Source organism: Lissotriton helveticus, chromosome 1_1 (assembly GCF_964261635.1).
Source record: "Lissotriton helveticus chromosome 1_1, aLisHel1.1, whole genome shotgun sequence".
NCBI lineage: Eukaryota > Metazoa > Chordata > Amphibia > Caudata > Salamandridae > Lissotriton > Lissotriton helveticus.
The window spans coordinates 1,127,094,692-1,127,121,215 of NC_136057.1; the positions used below are offsets into that span (position 1 = coordinate 1,127,094,692).

Genomic DNA, 26,524 nt, shown 5'->3' on the forward strand with positions numbered 1-26,524 from the left:
GTCAAACTGTTGTCATCCATTGTGACCTTTAGAGTGAATGCACGGCTATCATAGTTTGTCAGTGGACATAAGAGAAGGGTTTGAGGAATCCAGGATGTGTGTGGCATACTGCCTTCCGTCATCCGTTTTAAAGGTTGTGCTAAATCAAAGTGATCTTTAAGCGATCAATTCTCTTAGGATATGCTTCCTACAATCTCTCTTCCGGTTCCTAAAAACACAGATAAGAAGTTTGTGTTACTGATAAAGCCCATAGATCACTGGAAAGTTAAAAACAATTAACTGACGTCATTTTTTTTATTATGATTTATCATATCAGGCTTTATTATTACACAGTAGAACGTAGTTAGAAACAGATGTTATAAACTTAGGTTGCTAAATACAGGTCACAAGTTGCAACCGATATTTTTTAAACCAGCGTGGCTTTTGGCGAACCGAGCCAACTGTCTAGCTTTAAATCAGGCCCAAACTCTTGCTTTGGGAGGTTGTTCTTCAAAAGCAAAAACTTTTGCAGGTGGGTGTATCAACATGGCACCTGCTAGGCGCAGGGCCAATCAGTGCTTTTAATAGAGCCATTGCAGCAACAGTGCTCCTTAAAGTACAGAGATCCTGGTATGCCTACGCGGAATCTCGAAATATGATAGGCCAGGGACAACAGTCTCTGTTGGCATGACAGACCACCCACCAGGTTCTAGCTGAGCCCTTACAGAGTTTATGTACACGCAGGAAGGAAGAGTAGATAAACTATAGATCAACATATAAATAGAATTTCTAAGTACTTCCTGGAACCGATATGTGCCCATAAACACAAACTCTTTCAAATAAAATGGTGACCTACGGCCGTTGTTAGCTTCTGTAGATAGTCACTTTTGATTATTTCATTACCATGTATTAATTCATTAGTGCTTTTGAGGTGTAAATCAGACCTAAATAGGTGACCAAGCACTTGCATATATCGTTAAGTGAAAGTTGACCCTGATGAACGAGTTCCACTCTTTGAATTGTATTCTATTGTATTGCTGCATTTATGCAGCACTTAATACCCCTATGTGAGGTGTTGAAGCACTTGCTTACATAGATAACGTGCTACCCTGTGTAGAGTCTGTGCTTGGAAGGTTGTTTTCTTTGTTTTGATCCTATGAGGGAAGTGTTTCCATGTCGCGCGTGACCCCCAAAGTGCGGTTATTATATTATGGGATGCAGCAGTGTGGTGGATGATGACGTGTGAGAGACAGATGCTAAGTTTTATTGTTTTCAGTATGCAAGTAGCTTTGAACAGCTCTGCAGGTCCATTTATGGTATTTCTGATAATATAGTCTATTTAGCTGTTTACTGCACTGGGTTGTCTAAGCTGGTATCTTGAGTATAGTTGTGGTCCTGAGCTGGCATGGTTGAAGGGAGAGAGAAGTGGAGAGATCTGTTAGGATTGGCATTTTTATTATCATCCATATCTGAGTGTCTTTGTGAGATGTAAAGAAATGGTCAGATCGTATAAATATTTGCGACTTGCAGTGCTAGACTATATGAAAGTCCTCTGAATTGTCCAGCAACAGATCTCTTCTGTTATTCTATGCCTGTTCATTTGATAATGTCTGGCTATATAGTGCTGGAGATGGACAACCCTGATAGCAGATATGTCTTATGTGAATTTAAGTGGTATGAGTTACAATTTGATGCAGACTGCGGCTTATTATGATCTTAGTTTTATGGTGAGCCATTACTGTTTATATGCAAGTACATAACTATATAATGCCTTGGTGAACCATAGGCCATCCCTTCTTAACTTACCTGCATATCAAAAGCAGGTTGCTAGTTGAGTTGTTTCTAACTCGTGCGTGTAAGCTGAGAATTGTACTTGAGGGTGCAACTGTTTTCTGTGCTTTGTTGACAGGATATGAGTGATGCAATTATCTAGGACTTAGCCACATTTTCAACTGTGTTCGGATGTGTATATGCTCCTGGGTGCTTCTAATGTTGACTTGAAAGGAGTTCCAGAGCTTGGCAACTTGTACTGAGAAAGCAGTGCCTTCTATAAATTTCTTACGGTAAGATGGCATGAAGATAAGCGGTGCAGGCTTGGAGCGCAGTGTTCTATTTGATCTGTATTGCTTGAATTTAACTCTTAGATATAGTGTTAATTTTTCTTTGGAGGCTCTGTGGACTTTGCAGAGTGCCTTTAACGTTGCCCTTCTAGCTATAGGTAGCTAGTGGAGGGATTGCAAGACTGGAGTCTTGTTTTCTCTTTGGTGAAAGGTGGAGAAGAAGCCTTTTGGCAGCGTTTTGGATGCGTTGTAATTTGCTTATGATCAATTCAGGTGCACCAAGGTATAGGCTGTTGGCAAAGTCAAACTTGGAGATTACAAGTGTGAGGATGGCTTGCAGTTTACGTTGGCATACAAGGTGCATCTAATGGTATCACAGGAGGCTTTTGCCAGATGTGCCTTCACATTGTGCTGCAGTTTTCTTCTCACTGCAGCTCTTGCCTACTTAAATGACAGGGGCTGCAATGTTAGCACTTTAAAAATGTGACTGCACAATTGGAAGTCTGTTAATGTCAGGACTCCAAAGCAGAATACGTGGCCAGTCACAAACATCCGTAAAGGGGAAATAATCCTGCCTTATGGATATTAATGAGGAATGATTTTTTGCATTTTCGAGCTGTGCTGGTTAAGTACACCCGCTACAGCTAAAACGGCTAGTATTTTCAAAGTTAGTAGGTCTGGATTTATTGTGTTGACAAAATCAAATACATATTCATCTTTACATAGCAAACCATTAATCATAATAGATATAAAATAGTCATTCAAACAAGCTAAGGTCTACCGTGCCAATATTTAATATGTAGGTTAAAATTGCTCACTCACGTTGCGCTTCAGAAATGTTCGCACTGGATTGAATTTATAATTCATACACTCAGTGAATGGGATCTTCACTGATATGTGTCAGGTAATTAAACAAGATTTCATTACAGCATTGTGATCCCAGCCACTCTTTCAAACAAGTTTAACAAAACACAGTTTCACAGCTGTTTCGTTTTTTTGAAATCAGTGTGCCATTATCTTTTGAGAAAATGTTATTGAGAGGTGTGGTTGATTGTTTCTTCATGCTGTCAGCATGTTTGCTTACATGGAATTTTGTCTGAGCCTAGTAGTTACCCGGAAATGTGAAGAGGAAGTGTTTGTTGTCCACTCATTGTGTAAAAGATCCGAATGCATCGTGACAGTGGGTGTGTGCTCAAGACTGCAGTGGGACTAGCATCACCTTGCAGCGTTCCCAGAAGAGGGTGGTTTTGCGATAAGGGAAAGCACATTGGTGTCTTACAGAGCTCATCCTCACTTGAGGAGCCCACTTATGACAGGTTGATAATTTGCTGTGCCAAGGGAGCTAGGCCTCAAATCCTCAGCTGTCAGAGACTGAAGGGGTAAAACCAAGGTTAGGGACCACAAGGTTGAAAAGAGTGAAAATTAGAATATCAGGTGAGATTCAATTGGGGAAATTAAGTGGGCTTGTAGAGATACAGCATCTTAGTATAACACGTTGAATTAAATTACATGTATGTGCAGAGCTTTCCAGTTTGCCACTGGGGTTTTACGGTACATGCCTGCGCATGCTGTAATGACTTTGGAAGTCTCTGCGCGAACGTAGATTGATAATAGATACAATCAGCCAACATAGGGGAGCATGGCTGATGCACAGAAGGGATACATAGGGAAGAATGTAAGAGTAGGAATATGTTAGCCCAGAAAACATGGCCATTGGGATCATCTAACTTTAGTGGAAACTGTACTCTTTACTTTCTCAGTCTAGCGGGTCTATGTTATGTAGACATAGAAAAGGAACTAAAACAAATATAAGAAGCATTATTTGACAACAGTGCCGATTGTTGCATGGTGATGGTGCCAGCACAGCCAGGATACATGTGTGCATGAAGGCATAAGAAGCTACTGCAGTGACTAGAGGAAGGGCAAGATGCAGTCACCTCTTGATTACATGCACGGAGCCCTGTTTGTCAACAGTGTGCTCCTCACAAAGTGAAGTCAGTGCTGCAACAGCTGGCAGCTTCAGAAAATGCCAGCCCTTGGTGGATTGCAACAAACAACAAGGCGATGGATGGAATGTTTGAATTAATCTTGGCCAGCATTACAGTCCATCTTTTTCACCCAGTATGCTACTCTAGACGGAGACCTGCTTTATGCAAATCAGTCTTGGTTGTGTTCCAAAGGAAACAGTTATTCCTGAAGTGCCAGGCCAAGTCTCTTTCAGATGAGAACACAGACAACCCTAGTCCAGTTCTGGCATACACTTAGGCCTTGTCAATGAAGTGCAACTTGTTTCCTGTGGTCTTGCAAGCACTGGGTTCTTAAATGTGCCCAGCTGTCACACTTAGGGTGGCTACTGCTGCAAACAACAAGATGATAGATGGAATGCTTAAATTAATCTGAGCCACTAGTGATTGCTCAGACCCACAATGCCAGTGTAGGCAGAGGCCTGCCATATGAAATAACTCTTGGTCTTGCTTCAATAGAAACAGTCTAACCCGAACTGCCATGCCAAGTCCACGTCAGACAATACAAGCAACTTCAGGAATACAAGCAAGCCAAGAACAGTTTTGGCATACTTGGGTCTTGTCACTGATGTGTAGCTTGAGTTCTGAGATTCAGTAAACCTAGTGCTATCCCAATTAAGGCAATCATTGCCACAAAAAACAAGGTGATGGAAAGAGTGCTTGAATTAATCTCAGCAACAGGCACAATGTAGTCTTGTTGTTTTGTTAACAAAATACATGATTCTTATTTAAATAATTGATATTTTATATAGGGCAATCTTGCCTGTACTATAAAGAGCAGTTGGCAAATTTGCACTCACCAGAATCTAGCATTGTATTTGACATGTTATGTTATGTGTAGTTGTAAAGGTCAATATCACTCGCTATGGTATCCTGGTGTTGATTTGGCTTGTGTGCCTAGCCCTACCTATGGTAGGTTGGTAAATTGAAAAGCCAGGCCTTCAGTTTATTATGGAACTCAAGAAAAGAGAAAAGCCTGAGTCTCTGATATGGAGAGGGAGGTCGTCTCAAACCTTATGAGCAATGTAAAAGAACACTCCTCCTCCTGATCTGGTTCTGTGTGTGTGTGGGATGTTGATGAGTAGGAGTCCTGCAGAGCGTAGCTGTTTGAATGGTTAATGGAAGGAGACACAACTATTCAGGTAGGGTTGGCCTCAGTATTGGAGTGCCTTGAATGTGAGGAGTTTGAATCAAGTGATTGTGTTCATTGAAAGCCAGTGCAGTTCCTGTGGTGTGATATGAGTTCTGTGTGGGAGGTTGAGAATGAGTTGACTGCCGAGTTCTGGATGACCTGTAGTCTTCTAGTGAGTTGCTTGGTAATCATGGCATATAGGGTGTTCCCATAGTCCAACTTGCTGGTGACTGGGGTGTGAGTGACTATGGTTCATGTGTTGCTTGGGAGCCATTTGAAGATCTTCCTGAGCATCTTGTCAGGCTTTTGATGCAGGATGCAGTGATGGCTTTGACTTGTGCACTCATGTCCAATTTGCAGTTGATGAATATTTAGAGGTTCCTGATGTAGGATCTGGGTGTGTGTCTGAGTTTGGTCAGCTGCCAGTTGGAGTCCCATGGTGAGGTGTTCTTGCTGATGATTACTGCTTCTGTCTTGTCCGTGTTGAGCTTGAGACAGTTGGCTTGACATTCAAGAAAAACACACATGTTTGTTCTACAGACAGTACTTTTTGCTTGTTTGAACAAGCAGGATTGTGGGAATATATATCCAAATATTCTTCCAAGTGCTTAGTTTGTACAAGTAAGTGCATTGTCTGAAATTGTTCTCATAAGCCCACACAGAAATTGCCAAATGGCAGGCTTGCCGAATGCCAAGACCATGTAGTCTTGATTCCACTGCTTGCCTCGTTCATCCACCAAAGTAAACTCCCTGTCCATTTATTTCACTCTTGTATGTTCTTTTTTGTGTTTAAATAGTTTTGATCAACAAATCAATTAGGTGCACATAATTCGAACCAATTTACCATCAGACCAGCTGCAAAATATCGAAATATGAGAAAATACAATGCTAAAATCAAACTCATGTTAGTAACACCTGCAAAATTATAAAATATGTAAGTAAGAAAGGAGTTTTCACATATAGATTTAGTGTAACACAAATAAGTATAAAGTGCTAATATAGACGTATAACAGATAATTCAAACATTCAAGGAGGTTTAAAGTTGTCAGATCTAAATAAAGTTATTATCAGTATAATTCTGGCACGGTTTATTAAGAAACAGTATGAGTGGTAACAATACCAGATCCTTATTGATGGGTATAGATAAAGAATTGGCAAATGCCCTATTCATCCTTTGGTTATAACAAATGGCATACCACCAAGCTTTACATGAAATATTGGAAGTGCATTTCCAATTGGTAATAATCTGTTGGAAACCTATAGCTAACAAAAGGTTTTACAATTTCTTACTGACAAAATTAGAGCACCAGTTATCGGCTAAGCTTCCTAAAATATGTTATGCATGCTAACTGTATGGAAGATTGAAAACTCTTCAATTGAATCCAAACTTTGTGCCAAAAAGTAAAGTGTTAGGACATATGCATCAAATCACTATGGGTACAGTCACAAGGCCAGCAACTAGCACCAGTTGTATTAGAGATATTTGAAATTGAAAGAGGAGTGAGATGCAGTCTCTTGTATACTCAAAATAGTGTTTGGGTGAGATTGGCCACTTTCGAAGTTTTGTGGAGTTTGAGCTAAAGTGTACTCCAAAGAGTTATAGACCATGTGAGACCTAGCCATCTCTGACACAAGGCTTTCAGTAGAGATTTAGGTCCTGCTTACGAGTCTTTTGGGCTCAGTGCCACAGTCATGTTGGATTCACCGCAAAGGACTAAGAGGTCCACCTGCCGTATTACAATGTTGGCAGATTTCAGCATGAAAGACTCCCGGAGCACCGCTGACACCGCTAGCCATTAACCAACCACTGCAGCATCAGTCGGGGGAAAGCAGCTGCCAAAAGGTGGTACAGAAAAATGTCTCTGCCGTCTGAATTATGAGTTGGCTTTCTGATGAGCCGACCATGGTGGTAGTACCACTGGCTTCGAGTCAACAGAAATGAATTTGGGCTGTTTACTCACCCTTTTCTTTCATTCAGTCTCCGACGTTAATCCGTTCCTCCAGGACCCCTCTTTAAAGCACCTTCTTGAACCTGAAGAAAACAACCCTTTTGGCAGACAAATCCAGGTTAGTCTGTTTTGTAGTATTTACCCATTGACTGGACTGGGCACCACTGTCCAGACTCATGAAATCGGCAGTAGGTATTTTTTCACATCATGCATATGTGTACATTCGACACTCGTGCAGTCAGAATATACACACATGCATTGACAAATATGAAAAAACATTTACTGCTGTCAGGCCCATCATAGACATCTTAATACGGCAGGTGGGAGACTGCTGCTGCAGCGGTCTTCTTCAGATTGCCGCCGTGGTGGTACTGTGGTCAGACTGCCAAACACGTAATCAGGCCCTAAGTTTTGGGAGATTCAGAAGAAGACAGAAACCTGTAGATATGCAATGATTTGGGCTTAGAGGATAACATTTGCAGCGAAGATGGTTGTGAAAAAGCCACATTACTGTTGTCTTGTAACTTTACAAAAGAGTCTAGACTTACATTATTTGAGAAATAAATCAAGTTTGAAAATAATGTGGGAAATTAAATTTTAATTGAAACTAGGGAAAGGAAATAGGAGCCCCATCTATAAATAAATCATGACTATGCACTATAGCATTCTCTCTTCATGTTTTTCAATAAACATTACGACACAAGGTATTTAAAGAAGAAAGCAATTTGCAAGCAAGTTTGAAAATAGGTGTTATTAAGTTACAAGGTTTGGATGAAAATGAAATAAACTCTTGAGAAGTTAAACAATGAATTTAAGATCTTTCTATATCTAACTGTAATGGTGAAAAAACTATTGATACAATATTAGCCAAAACTATGCCTGTCTAAGACAAAAGGCTTTGTGGTATTGCTGAAAATCAGGCAAATGAACTCCTCCTTCATAATTTACCCATTTAAGTTTGCATACAGATATTTGAGATTTCCTCTTATTCTATAATAATTGGAAAGGAGTAAGTAACGTTTTCTGAAATGAATTTAAGGGATATAAACAAGAAATATGGAAATAGTAATAATATAAATAATAATATGAGAAAACATCAGCCTAATTTAGTCTAAAGACCCCCACCATGTTAACAAATGGGATTCCTATGGGAAATGAAGGATTCAGATCTAAGCAAAAGATGCAGAAGGTTACTGGAAATTGAATCATTGATTGAATTGGTAAATTATATACCTACATATTTAATTGTTGTGGAATTCAAATTAAATCTAAAAGGTTCAATTGATTGCTTATTACATTATTTACTCAAAGGCAATATTTCAGTTTTTTCTGAATTAATTTTTTAGCCAGGTGCAAGTGAAAAAACAGATGTTTCATAAAACAAGGCTGGTAAAGATATTTCTGGATTTGAGATAATAAGAAAAATATCATCTGCATATGCTGCCAGTTTCAAATTACACCTCTTTGAAGTGTGAAGTAGTTGGAGATACAAGCATTAACTAAAACAGAAACCTTAGAGGAATCACATTAAAAGGATATTAATGGGAATATTTTAGGAGTAAAACCACGCCAATGTAGTGATTTAAGCATAAAATTCCAATCAAACCTGTCAAAAACCCTTTCTGCATTAGTGGTTATCGTGGCTAATGGAGATTGGAGAAATTACGTAATACATTGAAGAACAGTCTAGTGTTATGTCTTTTTATGAAACCTGATGTTTAGGTCCAATCAATTTTAACAGAAAAGGTACCAATCGCAAAGCAAATATTTTGCAAAGATTTTATTATCAACATTGACTAACTAAATTGGTCTATAAAATATGTAGAAAGTAGCGACTTTACTCTCCTTCTGTATATAATGCAAATGGCTGCTTCCTGAAAATGTCCTTTAGTAGAGCTAGTGGGTGAAAAGGACAAGAGTAAATGTAACATTTTCGGCAAAAGTAAAGTTGAGAAATGAGAGTAGAATTCAATTGAATATCTGTCAGGATCAGGTGTTTTACCTTTCTTTAATAGGTTGATTGTGGTGTTAATTTCTTGGGGATAAATCCTTTTCTAAAATAGAGAAAACTAAATAGGATTAGTGGTTTGTTAATAGAATGTAAAAAGCAGTCAATGTACAATAAAGGAGGAATCCTTTCTGGTGTATATATTTTTTTTTTACAAATGTTTTCAAATTCCCTCAGAATATTAGTGTCCTTAAATACTAGGATAAATTGGCTATTTGGTAAAGACTCTATTTTGGTAAGCTATCTCCTCATTTTTAAATAATTTGCCATTTTCCTACTTTGTTAGGTTCTTCTTAGTAATGAGCACAACTTTTTAGCAGGTAAGAAGAGGCATTGTCAGTAGAAAGGTTATTAAAAATGTAACTTTCCTGATACTAGATCTTGTCAAATATTCACTTTAGAAGAGTATAATTGGTGTTCTAATGTATTTATATTTGTAAACAGTGCATAATGATGCTTGGCTAGTTTCTTGTTTTACTTAGAAACGTAGTCAGTATTAAAGCCTCAAGCAGCTGCTTTAAGGGTCCCCTAATACTTAAACAGAGAAAGTATGATCATTTTGAATATCAAAATATTCAGAAGTGAAAACAATAAATGAAGAAGAAAGCATAATTTATGAAAAGGCAGCAAATCAACATCATTCACAACAGGGTCATGGTCAGAGATCAAAACTAGTCCAATCTAAGCTTTAATAAGGGTTTTAAAAATATAGTCTGATCTGGTGAGGAAACAATGGACAGACAGATACGAGTTTTTTTTCTTGACGTGGAATTGCAGAATCTCCACATGTTTACTAGCGCTCTATGGGAGTTACAGGAACACAATTGTTTGTCCGTTGTATGCAGAACACACTGTACATTGATTGGCAAACTATAAAAGGATCCATCATTCCTTACAATCACCTCCTGGAAAAAAGTAATCATCATCATATTGAATGCTTTTTTTTCAATGTTGGGCCAAAAAGGAAAACCATATTGTCACTGGAATTTTCTTAATATTAAGCTTGGCAATACTCTATCTACCTCCATTATCCTTTTCCTGAGAAATAACAGTAACATCTAACTGTTTACTACAAAGAATAACAACACCATTCTTTTTATTTTGAGTGGGTAAACAAGAACCATACCCATCCAGTTCCTCTTAAGCTTAAAGGTTTCTATATTCTGTAAGATGAGTTTCTTGTAATAAACCTAAATTAAGCCTATATTTAGCAAAGTGGGATAGAATTACTTGACTTTTAATGGGGTTAATCAACCTTTGACATTCCAAGTAATAACACTGATTTGGAATTCACAATCAATATAGATAATAGCTCAAATAAACAATTGTCATAAGATAGAACAGAAAAAATAACTTAAATGTATTTCTATGGAAAAGGAGGGAAAAGAAGAAGAGAGAGGGAGAGGGATATATTGGAAAATATGTATAGGGGATAGACAATCAGAACAGAGAAATAAATAAAAAGAAGACAGTAGATACCATATAAATGGTGATCGAACATCATACCTATTCGATGTAGAATAGTGATGGGGTGATGACAGCTCAAGACTATAAACTCTAAAAGAATGAAGCACCATGGAGGAGAATACACAAAGGATATAAAAGTAATTGAAAATTTGGAAAGCATACATGCAGAAATTGCACATATGCACATGACGTTGATGTGGGGCTTCACGAGGCAATTACTGCAGTGATGTGAGCAAATAGAAAAAAGAAAGTGGGCACTGTGGCCTTACAGCAAAGCGTGGATAGAGGCGACATTACATTTACAAAACTAGGGCTTCAGCAGGAATTAAACTTACATTTTTTGCACCCGCGTGGCATGAGGGGAAACAGCCATTACAACGCAACTAAAACAACGCACTACCATTACAACGAAACTTTTACAACGCAGGATCCATTACAACGCATGCCATTACAACGCAGCTGCTATTACAACGCATGCCACTACAACGTAAGTATGGGTAAGTATTTAATTAAATTTTAACCCCTACACCATTCAACACTTACCCTACTATTAAGCCCCCCTGGAGTTAGAATAGTAATTTTAACCCCTACACTATCCAACACTTACCCTACTATTACACCCCCCTGGAGTTAGAATAGTAATTTTAACCCCAACACTATCCAACACTTACACTACTATTACATTCTCATTATTTAAAAAAAAAAATACTTACCCATGCTTACGTTGTAATGGCATGCGTCGTAATAGCAGCTGCGTTGTAATGACATGCGTTGTAATGGCATGCGTTGTGATGGCATGCGTTGTAATGGATCCTGCGTTGTAAATGTTTCGTTGTAATGGCAGATGTGGAGTGGTGTGGCTCACTGGTTAGAGGCGGCAGACCCGTAAGCAGAGGAAGGCCCGGGACCAGGGTTCGATTCCCGACGCGGCAGGGTCGTGGACCAGGGTCAGCGGGCTCGATAATTCTCGCCTCGGTGCCTACTCCAGTCAGGGACCACACTCGGCAACTCTGGGCATTAGCTTGCCTCATCTTCACAACGGCCCCCCAGACCGCCGGGGATGCTTGGTCGCACCTTAGAGATACCCATTAGGGACCATCTCTCAGGGTGAGCCAGGACGGGTTCCCCAGCGGTCGAAGCGCGGAGATACTCCTCTGGGAGTTGATTCTAGCGCTATATAAACCCACAATTAAATTAAATTAAATGGCATGCGTTGTGAATGTATGCGTTGTAAGGTCATACATCCGGCATGAGTATTTGAAGCCTCCTTGCCGCTTCGGCACAAAGAGGTGACCAAAACTGTCACTCAAGGAGCACTCAGTTAAAGAGTCCAACATGTATTGAATCTATTGACTTCAACAGATGAAAGGAGAGTCGTTTGAATATTATATAAAAGTCTTCTTTATTGAGTTCTAACTATAAAAAGCAATATCTTGGCGGAGTCTGGCACTCTGGCTTCAATCAGGGATTGAGAGGGGTGGCCATTATGGTGCGCCGTGCTCTTCCACTAGTGATGCGCAGAGTGACCCACAACTCGCAGTGCTGCTTTGTCCTCCTGGAGGGGACCCTTGGGGATCGGCCTCTAAATCTGCTTGCTGTCTAATCCCCTCCCGCCGTGCTGGCCTCTACACTTAACCAACTCACCTCCCTGTTTGCTCCCTTGCTCTTGGGGACGACCGTCATTGGGGGAGACTTCAACGCAGTTATGGACTCGGCCTTGACACCGCTTCGCCCCCTTCACCACTAGGATTGCCCAGTCTGACCTCCTATCGACCTGGGCCACCAATTTAGGTCTCGGGGAGGCCTGGAGACTCTGGCACCCGGTAACTCAACACTATACCCATACCTCAGCTTCGCACCACACACACGCAAGACTAGACAATGTTTTCTTACCAGCCCAGGATTTCCGGGCAATTCAGGCTATCACCATCCTCCCCAGAGGTCTATCGGATCACTCTCCGGTGGCGTTGCAGATAGGCACTCTTCCTCCATCCTCACGCCCGATCTGGCGGCTCAGCGCCTGGTTCCCCAAGGACAAGGGATTCAGAGAGCAGGTGGAAGCCGAGCTTCGCCTCTACTTTACCAACAACCAAAGTTCGGTGTCCTCTTCTTGTACCCTATGGGAGGCCGGAAAGGCCACCATTTGGGGCTTTTCCAAAGGCCAACTCAAACTTAACCGCGCAGCGCACGATTCCCAGCGTACACTTCTGGAGACCCAGGCCACCTAGCTCGAGACTCTGCCCCTGGAGGACAGAACCGAGGCTCAGGACAGAAGATTGGCATTTCTGAGGGACGAGATTAGACAGACCTCCCTGGAGGCTGCCAAGCTGCTATGGAGATCTTCCGTGGCCCGAGTATACGGATGGAGAGATAAAAATGGAAAGCGCCTCCATCGTCTGGCCACTTGCCCTATGGCCAACCATATCATCCGTGAGATGATCGACATGGGTGGGGAGGCTCCTCGTGCCCCGGTGGCAGTGGCCCAATGCTTCACCACTTATTACACCACTCTCTATTTGGCTCAAACCCCTAGTCTCTCGCTCTCAGAGCTCCTCCGGCACGAACGGTTCCCCCTCCCGCGCCTTAGTGAGTCTGAGGCAGAGGAGCTTGATCTTCTGGTCACCCCTGAGGAGGTTCATGATGCCATATCACGCATGGCCACGGGACAGGCTCCCCCAGGAGTTTTACGTGTCCTACCTGGACACCCTGGTCCCACCTCTCCTGGAACTGTACCGAGAAGTGATAGACCACAGCTCATTCCATCCAGACACAGACTTGGCTACTATTGTGGTGATCCCTAAGTCTCAGCCTCCCTCTAACTGTTGCTCTGACTACCTCATTAATTCAGAGCTTAAAACATTTGCCTCTGTCTTGGCCAACCACATACGACCACACCTGGCCAAGCTGGTCCACCCTCACCAGTGCGGTTTTATGCCCGTCAGAGGGACCAGACATTGCCTCACACGCCTCCACCTTGCTCTAGCGAATCGACACCAGCTAACTCCCTACTTACCTCTTCTTCTTGTGAATTGTGAGAAGGCATTCGATTCGGTGGATTGGAGACACCTAGAGGCGGTGTTGCAGGAAATGGGTTTTGGAATCCCCTTCTGCAACCGGGTTAAGATGTTGTATTGTCAGCCACTGCCTCAGGTTCTAGTCAATGGAGCTCTGTCCCGTCCCTTTCCTATCAGGAGGGGCACGAGGCAGGGTAATGGAGCCCTTTGCTTGTCTTGTCCGTTCTGACCAGTTTCTCTCGGGATGGAGATGGCCCAGTCTCGAAGAGGACAAGATTGTGTTCTACGCTGACGACGTACTGTTATTTTTAGCAGACCCTGCTTGGTTGGGACCCCGATGACCCAGGGCCTTAGATCTCTTCAAACACACCTCTGGCCTCTGGTTAAACCTGGCCAAGTCTGTCCTGGTCCCCCTTCACCTCTCTCGGGAGTGCTTTGATTGACTTGATCGATCCCTCTTCGGCGACAGTACTTCAAGTACTTGGGGATCTGGGTAGCCCTTCTACCCGACCTCGCCTGGTCACGTAACGTCACCCTGTTGTTGAAATGAGTTTGCGCTGACCTCGTAAAATGGCAAATCCTGCCGCTGAACCCTCTGGGCACAATAGCCTTATTTAAAATGATGATTCTGCCCAGATTCCTGTACCTGCTACAGAAGACGCACCTCCCCTTCTCCAGATCCATGTTTCGGGAGATGGACAGCCTGGCCATCAAGTTTTTATGGGAGGGAGGAGGCCCAGGCTGGCCCTCTCCCAATGCCGGATCCCACCCTTTGATGGCGGTCTTGGGATGATGAGCCTTTATCTTTATTATTTAGTGACTCGGCTTCTCACTGTACATGATTGGTTTAATGGTGGCTGTTCTGACCCGGTGTATCGCCTGGAGCTGCACACCCTGGGTCTGTCCAATATCCAGGGGTTGCTATACGGAAACACTGTTACCCAAACTCTCCCTGAGGTCACACGCGGAGTGTTTTTAGCCTGGCATGCCTCCTTGCATCACATACACTGGTCAGATAAATTGACCCAGTAAACTCCCTTATAGTGCGGTACCAGACTCCGGGAGGTTGCTAATCCCTCTGGATTCCAACCATGGGATCTCATTGGAATTTCCCTATTGGGGGATATCTGGAGTGGAACCCACTTACACCCTTTTCAAGATTTGCAGACCCGATACTCTCTTCACTCTTCCCAGTTTTTCCAATACCTGAGGCTACGCCATGCCCCATCTCTCAGAGGGCACTTCCCTACCTGAATACAGCCTACCTGAAGCCCAGGAAATGATCGGTAATCTAGGGAAGGGAGGGATCGTTCCCTTACAAAGAACACTCACAACTCATTATCTCAACTCAGGGACAAGTGGGAGGGTTGGCGTGGGGCACTGGAAGAAGCTGACTGGAGAGATGCATTGATGGCTCCCAAAACAATTACAGTCTCAGCAAGGCTTCGGCTAGTCCAAATATACTATCTTCACGCTGCTTACCTCATGCCGCTGCATCTTCACCTCGCTGGGCTCCAGCCCGATGCTTCCTGTCCCTGTTGCTCTCACCCACAAGCAGATTTTTATCACATGGTATGGCTTTGCTCTGCGATCACGAGGTATTGGGAATCCGTAACAGGGGAGCTCACTGAGGTCCTGGGCTGAGAGGTCCCTCTTAGTCCAATGAACGTGCTCCTGGGCATCACCGAGGGGTTGGGCGGTACCAGGGCTGAGAAACTCTTCCTCAACACAGCATTGATGGTGGCCAAAAGAGACATAGCAGCTCACTGGCTGAACTCAACTGCTCCTACAATGGCGCACTGGCGCAGGGGAGTGGACTTGTGTGCCACGCAAGAACAGCCCCTGTATGCGGCCAGAGGTTGCCCTTAAAATTCTTTTCGAATGTGGGGCAAATGGGTTGGGGTGGTAGAGGACTAAAGGTTTTTAGTACGCAGCCAAGGACTGGGGTTGGAATGTTTATACGTTCTTCATGCTTGTAAGCTTTTATATGCAGATGTGATGGGTTTTTTCATCTCTGCCTTGTCTTGTAAATCGTAACCATAATTGGTGCTGCTATCTTTGTTGCGACCTCATCAAATCAATAAAATTGGTTATTAAAAAAAAGCAATACCTACACCAACACATTTCATATGAGAGAACTTCTTCAGGGCATTAGTCTTGTAGTCAGTGTTGGATGAGTTCCATCAAGTATTCATTTGGAAATGTACAATCCTCCAAATTCATACGCAGTACTCAGAGCACAGTATTCAAAGCAGATGTCAACACCTGAGTCTGTCTCTACATGTTGGTATTAGCATACCTTCAACCTCTGGCTCAAATTAAGCACTGGTTCTCCTTCAGGTTAGCTTTTTCCTAGCTTGGAGGCCAAATCGCGCTTTTGAGACAATAATGATACTTCCCTGCAGATCTTGTTTCCTCTTTTCTTCTTTTGAATGTTTGGATAATACTCCCAATTCTGAATGAATTTTACATGTAAATTCAGAGTTTTATTTGAGGATAGTAAGATTCATTAAGTTATTATTTTCAAACAGCATGAGTGGTAAACATGTACATGTAATTCTAATCAGTAGATTCAGAGAAATATTACAGTTTCTGTTAGATGTTATGTTATGTTATGTTATGTTATAATTTTGTTTAGCGCACAGCTGCCCCAGCGAAGGGGGGTCCCGGCGCTGTCAGTCTAATTGTACAGAATAACAAAAGCTGGCCAAAGAAATCACAGTCCCTAAGACAATGGAAAGAGGAAGGTCTTAATGGCTTTCCGGAAAGTCAATGTGTCCTCTATGCCACGAATGGAGACTGGCAGAGAATTCCACAACTTAGCTGAATGTGCACATTCCCTGGATGATTGATATGTTACTACATTGCCTGCTTACACTTTTGAATAAAAATAGCTAAGAGTCTAGTTGGATTAGATATCATTGAATAGACAGGGCAGGTGCTAGTCCACATAACAAGGTAAAGCAGCGCCCTGAACGAATCATGTAGAGGTGAGGGAAATTACTGCTGAAGACCACAAAAAATGGTCTTCATAGGACTGGCTTTAGACAAACCTTTTTGATTTTGCTAAAATTATATGTATAATATACTTACTTATAGGGACTTTTAGCTAGCCCTCTGTATCCATTGATATTTTGTTGTCATTCCCATCTTTTTCCACCCAGTACAGTATACAGCATGGGGCAATGGGTATGCCCACTTCATCCAAAGGCTAACTTCGCTGTGAGTGATGGTGTCTGCTCTTTCACAAAGGGCATATCTGCACACAAAGTATTGTTCTTCAGTGCTGGGTACTACTATGGCAATATGTGCTCTTTAACACCTCAACGGTTCAGAAGTATCACTGTTACCACAAGCAATTTAATTCACAATTGCAGATTAAAAAAAAGCACACCATGAAGTCTAACAGATTTGTTTTTCAGGACATTGACAGCTAGGTCTGATTAAGCAACCATGTTTCTTGCTTGAACAGCCTCAGGGAGGCGACTGACGCCTTAAAATCAGATACCGAGGCGAGGGTTGGTACTAGTACTGAAAAGTAACAGACAATGTAAAAGTAAATAAGCACCAGTAATGTTGTGACTCCTTAGACAATAATTCCTTGTAAGGACAACAGAACATCCTAGTTAGGCTACCATACACAGTCATGTGCAAAGCATCCTGCATAATGAAAGGAAGTACAGCGTACCTAAGCACACACTCACTCATGCGCATATACCCTATATATCATAATAAAATTAAAATAAAATCTTTTGCTGGGTCGAATACATTGTGCACAATCCAATCCAGTTTCACTTACCAAACACAAGGACCAAAGACCTCCAGGACTCCAGTAAATGAGACCTTAGAAGTGAGTGTTCTTAGACTCCATAGCCTGTGCATGGATCAGTCCTTACATTTCTTTCACATTAAATACCTTGGGTATACTCCGGTCAAAGGGACTACGTGAGTGATCTGAGAGGGTTTTTTCCCTAGCAGTTTTCTTTACGACGGGTTGAGGTAATAGCCCGTTTTTTCCTCGAAACAAGCAGAAGAGTCTGTTAGCAGTATGACAGTTTGCCTGCGTGCCATTATAACTGCTATGGCCAGAGGTATTCAGCCTTCCTTCAGTCCGTTAAATGGAATAAGCATTTCCTAATTAAAACCCTAAATTAAGTGTCTTTATGAGTGTAAATAAAATGTACTCCCAATTTATGTATGGCTTGCTTCCCATTTTGGTTGCACATACACCTGATTGTCCGGGAATAAGACTAAACAAAGACCAGCAGGTCTCAGCTTTTGTGCCATGCAGTTTTTGCACATTACGTTGTTGCTCTCATCTACTAAATATCACCAGGAAATGGCATTGTATACTGTAATTGGATTGTAATTAGAACATTTCACAAATACTTTGTCTTTTTCTACTCAAGGTTCATAACAGTCCACATTGTCATGGATCAGTTTACTCCTGCCCTCGGTCAATCACCATGTTCTTTTCGAGCCAGGAGGATATAGTTATTTCTGGCCACGAAGTGAGAAAGGGGGGAAGCCGGTAAGTTATGTGTTTCCTGGTAACAGCAGCCTAATGTGTTCATGAAATAGCATGATTTGTAATGGCAATATATGTTGTTTATATCACTCAATCAGTGGTAATGAGTTGTCAGTAAATACGTTACAGGTAGGCCTGTGTGTGCAAGGGTAACAGAATTTCCAAGCTGAGATGATTACGATTTCGACTACATTGTTGAAATCAGGGCTCGCTCTTCCAATTTGTTTAAGCTGTACAGTAAAGCAAAGATAGTATTAGTCTTAATTAAGTTCTATAGGGAACAGAACAGGAATGTTATTAAGTGTTCACACACACACATACGTAAAGATATAGGCAACTGAAAATCCCTTTTTGGGACAAACGATGTCCTAAGGTCCTAAGTAAGAGATATATTGATGAATCTTCATGACCTTTTCTCAAAAAATTAGCTTGGTACTTCAGATGGTGTCCGGAAAGTTTCAGGGTATTGGCAGAGGCCGAGAAAAGGGGGTGGGGGGTCCCAAAACATGTTTTACTCATGTTCTTTTCCATAGGTATGGCAAGAAGCTAGATCTTGGTATGCAGATCATCCTTTTTTTGATTTGGTGGATATCCGTTCAGTACTTTGGGGGATATTAACTGGAAAACAAATTTGTACGTGTAGGGATGCGGATCCTCTGTGGATCCAACTGTCCCCATGCCGTAATATGATTGGCTGCCAACACTTCAACCAGGAAGTGTTGCCAGCCATCTTGGGACTTAGCTGAGTAGTGGGCCCCAGGGCCCGGGGTCTGTGACGCCTCCCATTCAAAGTTAAAGGCGCTTATACAAGAAAGGAGGGGGCCATGCGGCCCCCTCCAGGAGACAATAATGGCCCTGGGTCCTGCCACCCCTCCCCCCCCCAGGGCCGGCTCCTGGTATGTCCTGGGATGCCCATCCCAGGGACATAGCTGTTTGCTGTGGCTTGATGGGAGCTTTACTGCTCCCACCAAGCCACAGCAAATGCTCCACTTCCAGCAAGCAAGAACATTGAAAATGCTCTTGCTTGCTGGAAGCAGATCAAAATTGCTTTCAGAGACAGGGAGCTGCCTTTCCAGCAGCTCTGTTTGTTTTAAATCAATACCGGCTCCCGCAGAAGGCAGGGAGCTGGCAGGGATTGCACGGGCCTTTAGGCTTCCCCCATGGTTCCAGTGGCGATTGGGTGCTCTGAGGGCACCTAGCAGACATGGACGAGCTGGGATGGGGTTCAAAGGGCTGAAATTGTCCTGTGTTTGGGATCTCATGGCCCCCTCCACCATTTGAGAAAGGCTGACCCTGGGGGAATGGGTTCATCAAGGCCTAAGTCGGCCTGGGGAGAAGGGCCACAGGGCCCTCCTTACCTATTAGAAATAGGCCAGGCCCCGGGAATGTGATCTCCATGGCTAAAATCGGCTGGGGAAGTGAGGCCATGAGGCCCCCGCCCCTAATAAAAGATTTTTTTTAAATGCCTGCCTCTGGAAAGTTGCCGGAGGTCCGTTCTCTTTCTCCACCACTCTGCAAACATACTTCCTGGCGCACCACTGGCTGGGGGATGAAGCCCCCTTAGAAGCTGAGGGCCCTTGGTGGCCAAGAGCACCTCCTGTTACCTCCAGTAAGTCCCACACAGTGGGATTGCTGAGAGGTCATCATAGGCTCCGCCCCTTTCTTCACCACTCTGCAAACATGCCTCCTGGCACACTGTTGGTTGGGGGATGAAGTTCCCTTGGATGCTGAGGGTCTTTGGGTGCCAAGAACCCCTCCCGTTATCTCCAGTATGTCCCTCACAGTGAGAGCTCAGCGGAGGCTCTGCCCCCTTTCTCCACCTTTCTGCAAACATGCCTACCTGCACACGACTGATTGGAAATCAGCCCTGGAAGGAGGGCTGCTTACTCACCCCTCCCATTAACTTAATAAAGTGATAAGGAAGTACCCCTGTTTGGTGCAGATTCACCTCTTTGTAGTTTCATCATCTTCCCTAGACGAGGATTCATGTTATCACAGATTTTTGGATGAAGATACTTGAGGAACTTTCACATTGATATTACATGCACACAAGATCATTTGAGACATTACCTTGTGGTCCTTTACGCAGCTGTAGTGTAGAATATGCACTAGATATTTCCTCAACAAGGCATACTTACTAATTAACTGGTAAAAAGTACTCCAGTTGTGTAGACATATTCTGCAAAACTGTGGAATCTTGTTGGATAAAGGGGCAGGTGAGGTTCTGTTGTGTTCCAGTCACTCACACAGCTACTGACACACCCACAGAGACACTCAGATACCCTATCACATACCCATTCAGCCACTCTCACATATACTCACAGACCCACACAACCACTCACACACCCACTCACATACCCGTTCAGCCACTCACACACCCACTCACACAATCACTAATATACCCACTCACAGACCCATACAGCTGCTCACACACCCACTCACACATCTATATAACCACTCACAGACCCATACAGCCACTCACACACCCAGAAAACTACTCACACACCCATGCACACACCCATACCGCCACTCACACACCTACTTACAGATCCATACAGCCACTCACACACCCACTTACAGATCCACACAGCCAATCACACAGCCATTCAAAGATCAATACAGCCAATCACACTCATGCAGCCAGTCACAAAACCAGTAACACACCCACACAGCTACCCGCCTAACCCCCTACCCAATTCCAGACCCATACAGCCACTCACTCCCCAGTCACCAACCCATACAACTACTCACACACCCACTCACAGACCCATACAGCCATTCACATATCCACAGGCCCATATAGCCAGTCACACACCCAGTCACCAACCCATACAGCCACTCACACATCCAAAAAACACTCATACACACACACTCACAGACCCATGCAGCCACTCACGCACCCACTTGTGAACCAATACAGCCACTCACACACCCACTCACAAAGGTTAGAGGGTATAGTTAGGAAATAAAATGTAAAAAGCTTAGAAATTCACTATAAAAACCAATGGTTACAGGGTCATTATAGTTAGGAAATTACATTAAAAAACATAGAAATTCACTGAAAAACCAAAGGTTACAGGGACATTAATAGTTAGGCTCAGATTTCACTCATTGAAAACCAGTGAAATCCATCAGTTATAGTTACCCGAGCCAGGTACAACTTACAACCCCCACAATGCACTGCTTATAACCTCACATACTACATCACTCATGACATGGTCAGTGGCAGTATTGATGACATCATTGATGACATCTCAAATGACCTTACTGATGACCTCATCCACAGAACCATTCACACAACCACTCATACACCCACTTACATACCCATACAACCACTCACACAGCCACTCACTCAACTGTAGAGCCACTCATATACCCCCTCATCCATGCAGCTACTCACACAGCAACTCACTTACCTATACACCTACTTTCACTGCCACTTACCCATGCAGTCACCCACATAGCTGCTCACTCACCCATACAGCCACTCACACACCCACTCACTCACCCATACAGCCTCTCAATAGAGCCACTCACCCACAACTCCATTCACACACCCACCAGACACCCTCACAACCATATACATACGGATTCACACATTCATACAAGCACTCTCACAACCACTCAGTCACCCTTAAAGCCACTCACACAGACACTCACTCTCCAGTACAGCCACACATGCACCCACTCAGTTAACCATAGACCCACTCAAACAGCCACTCACTCACTCAACAGCCACGTAATACCCAGTCACTCATCCATACAGTCACCCACACAGCAGCTGCTCACTCACCCATACATTTACTCCCACACAGCCACTCACTCACTCATGCAGCTACTCACACACCCACTTAATCACCCATACAGCTACTCACAAACCTTCTTTTTCACCCATAAGGCCACTCCCACACCCAAGCAGTCACTCAGACACACTCATACACGGATACACACAGTCACTCGCATAATAAATGTTGGAAATAGTATTACTCATTAGTAGTAAACAAAGTATACTAATTTAACTTTCGTAGTAGCTTAGTATATATATTTAACATTCAGAAACTTTTAGAAAACATTCACAATCATTTGATGATGTCATCAGTGATGTAATTTGAGATGTCACTGACCACATCGTGAGTGAAGTTATATGTGAGGTCATAAGCGCATTGCTAGGGCATAAGTTATAGTTCGGTCAGGTTTTTCAGTGAATTTCTATATTTTTTAATGTTTTTTCCTAACTATAATGTCCCTGTAACCTTTGTTTTTTGTTGTGAAACTCTAATTTTTTTATTTTGGCAACTGTAACTTTGTATGATGGGTGTGTGAGTGGCAGGATGTATGTGTCGTTGAGTGGGGGTGAGTGGCTATATGAGTGTGTGGGGGGGTGTGTGAGTGTATGAGTGGATCTGTGAGTGTATGTAGACATGTTTGAGTGTGACTGTGAATGAGTGTGTAAGTGTCTGAAGTGGGTGTAGGAGTTTCCAAGTGGTTCTGTGAATGGGTGTGTGAGTAGTTTTGTGAGTGTGTGAGTTTCTGTGTGGCTCTGTGACTCGGTCTGTTAGTGCCTGCATGGCTCAGTTAGTGGTAGTATAACGTTTATTTGTTGATTAATTAAAATCATTACAAACGAAAAACAGTACATATCCATAGCAAAATCAGATTAAACATATACATATATGTTCTATTATCTTTCTGATTTGGGAATATTTTTGGAAGAGCTACATCTACCAAATGAAGTTTTTCTCTTTTATTTGGTTTGGTTACTTTTTGGAGTGAACTTACTAGTGTGTTGCTTTTTTAGGTGGTTCAAGAATGATTGCACAAAATAGCTTTCTTCCGCTGTGGTATCTTAAAGAATTATTAACATTAAATTCTGCAAATTTCGTTTGCAGCGTAATATTACCACAGACGATCGAAAATGTGTTCATCGAGAGGCTAGCGGACTACATTCTGGTGAAAACAACTTTTGGATTTTCCCTCGCTTGGGACGGGAGCTCTGGAGTTTACATCAAACTAACAGATGACCATAAAGGAAAACCTTGTGGCCTGTGTGGGAATTTTAATGGCAATACATCGGATGATCTGATAAAGCAGAACAGTAAGTATAGACAGCCTCCACAAAGCCACCTGTGAGATGTAAGCACTGCCTGCCCTGCACATTCCACTGCTTGGCACCGAGGCTCCCGTTACCCTCTCCATTTCAACGGAGTGCTGGTGACATTTGAGCAGAAAGCTACCTTTGAACTCCTTCTTAGGCAAAGGCAGAGGCTCTTTTGTCAGGTCTGTGCTGGTATATTTGTTAGCCAATTGGTTCAGTGATTCAAAGCAATTGATGTCTGTGAAAGTACGGAAACATGGCATTCCCTTTGAACATCATCCAACGCTTGTCCGAAAAATGATCCGCAGCAGGAAAGGGCAAAACCATCTTATACGTTTTTAACAAATGCAAAACTGTTTTAGGTGCAGCACTCATGGGAACATTTGAACATTTTTCATTATGCAGCTGTGCACTGTGAGCCAGGGTTTATGTATAACTGTCAGGGCTGGAAATGGAAGGAAATTACTGCAGGAACCCACACATTGGGGGCCAAGGTGTGCCAGCAGAAAGGGGGTGAGGTCACATGAAAAATGCAGTCTGACAGTCAAGATATATACATTTATATTTTAGAAGCTCTGCCGCAAAGGAATTAGCAAGAAGGATAAATGTGAGGGCGGATCTGTTCTGGTTTACTTAATAAGCCTCAAACAGGTTCCATTATAAAATATCATACTGGGTCATGGCGACAGCTGCAGAGATCCTTCTGTGCTTAGTCATTTCCAGGGTATAAGTAGTTTTAAGGTAATTCTGCTGGTTAATGCGCCTGCTGGAGAGACCTGTGTTTTGTCCAGTTGTAAAATAGCATAATGGGTTAAAGTGCCTGCTGCAAAGCACAATGTGTAACATACAGGTTACAAATGTGTATTTTATATAGATAGCTCCAGTGGTTACTGCTTTTCTCACAGAGATCCTGCTACTAGCAGTTCAACAGTTACAACCTCCTAATATATCACAGTGAGTTAGAACCTTTTGAATATGTTTAATTTTTCATTATTTTAAGGTTGCTAGAAAAAGTTCATTTGGGTAGCAATAAGGTTTTATCAGTACATATACGCCCACAATCATTGATAAAAATATAAAACCTGATTTTGTGATTTTCCAGACCAATCACTAGTCCCTCTTAATACAGAATGTATGTTATGGGAATCCTACACCTTGTAGCCCTAATTGTTTTATGTAACATTTCATGTACATTGATTGTTACCCTTCTGTATGGCTCATTGTCTCTGTATAAAGTGTGTGATGTGAAGCGCTCTGACACTGTACATTGGGCTCAATATTGCCATAAACCAACTTAAATGAGTAAATAAGTTAGTGAGCGCTATATGAAGGAATAATATTACAATTACTCATTGAGACAGACACATCTGACATTTTTACAATGCATGTACGCTCCTTACATACACAGAATAAACAAAGTCAAAAACCTGCCTCCAATCATCGTTTCTGTTAGCACTTGTGACGTGATAACAAGCTGAGTGACTTTCTTTCCTTCCTTGACATCTAGGTGTTAGGATACAGATAGCTCAGCACCAGGATAAAACTCAAACAAAAGAAAGGCTGATGGCCGTTTAACGGAGGCATTTGCGCCCACCTGGGGCTGAAATAAGAGGCCTCCCTCACTCACTTCAGACTGCTTTTCCAAACAGAAAGCAGACAATTTACAGGCGTTGCTGAACGTTACCCCTTGTTGGCAAATCACTCCAGGACAAATTCAATATATTTCCCTGGGCCAGCCCAGATCCAGCTTAGTAATTGGTGCTTGTTCTGGGATGCAAGTGGACTCCCTTCATTTCCTGCATTGATAACTGTATTATAATAAAGTGTGCAGTATGTGGGTGGTGCTGTAGTTGCACAAGTTACCTTGTGCTTCATTGCATCTTTCTTAGTCACGTTCAAGAGATTTTTAGGGTATTTGGATTGCGTTTAAGCCAAAAGTATTTGAAATGTGATGCTTTTGCAGTGTGTAGATTTGTACAGTGAGAGGCAATTTCCTTGGAGTTGTTCTGATATGTGTTTGTAATAATGACAAGTGAGTGGAAATTAAAGAGTGGAAGGTGTGTGTATGTGTGATTTTTAGTTGGTCTGTGACAAGCTGTGTTATTGAGTAGCCTAGACACAGAATGACTCATTCTGCGATGTCATTTTGTGTCTGTGAGTTATTTTGTGCTTTTGTTAGTGAGGCAGGCTAGGATATTAGGTTCTCTGTCAAGTTTTATAATCAAGTATTATTTGTGAAAGGCATGAGTTAGACCGTTTGTTCATGACTATGGCTGTAGACTGCATGGGCGCTGAGCAGTTAATCTTTGTGTTTGCCTGCTCTCTGCCGTCCCATCTGGTCCTATAAAACTGAAGTGCTACGACAGCTTACCAACACCGAGCACTATTGTAAACTCCCTAGAAATCCTACCAGTGAAATCCAAGGCCTTATTACCACTGTCACTACAAGGGCACTTGACTCGGGATTCCTGACCAAAAATGAGTATGACTTTTTGAATACTAAATCTCCCCGCATCCCGGTGATATACTGTTTGCCTAAGATTCACAAAGACCCCATATCACCACCCGGCCGCCCAATCGTTTCGGGCTGTGGATCAATTCTTGAGCCACTAGGCCACTAACTAGATTTTTTCATCAAGCCTTTTGTTCCTGAAACGATCTGCTACATTAGAGATAGCATGGCCATGATTAATTTCATTGAAGAATATCCCTTTGATCCCACATCCAGCACCATGTGCACGCTGGATGTGGAATCACTGTACACCAACATCCCTCAATTTGAATCCCTAAGAGTGATTGAGCAGGTCCTTGAGTCCAGAGCACGTCCACATAATGTACCCTCGCTATTTATCCTTGAACTTCTCGAAATTTGCCTCACCAGAAACTTCTTCCTGTTTGAGGGACAATTCTATGGTCAAGTCAAGGGGACCTCCATGGGAGCCATTTTTGCTCCGAACCTGGCCATTCTATACATGGACCATCTTGAAACCAGCACCATCCTTCATACGTCTAATCCTTTCCATGAGGGAATCACCTTGTGGAAAAGATATATTGACGATATTTTCATGGTATGGAATGAGTCCCATGATAACCTCCTGGCTTTTGGACATTGGCTCAATAATAACAGTGGAGGCCTCCGCTTCACTACTGCCACTAGTAAAGATTCTATCCCATTTCTGGACTTACAGATAAAACACACTGAAGGCCGTCTAACCACTACACTGCACCGCAAGCCCACTGAGCGAAACACCTTGCTCCAATACTCTAG

At 42.6% G+C, this 26,524-nt stretch overlaps 1 protein-coding gene across 1 annotated transcript in view; it reads left to right on the forward strand.

The window, feature by feature from the left end:
* OTOGL (otogelin like) overlaps positions 1-26,524 on the forward strand; it is a 1,067,300-nt gene that overhangs the window by 40,248 nt on the left and 1,000,528 nt on the right. The window contains exons 5-6 of the mRNA XM_078649280.1: positions 18,043-18,164; positions 23,051-23,256. Of these exons, the coding sequence (XP_078505406.1) occupies positions 18,043-18,164; positions 23,051-23,256 (328 nt within the window). The remainder of the gene's footprint in view (positions 1-18,042; positions 18,165-23,050; positions 23,257-26,524) is intronic.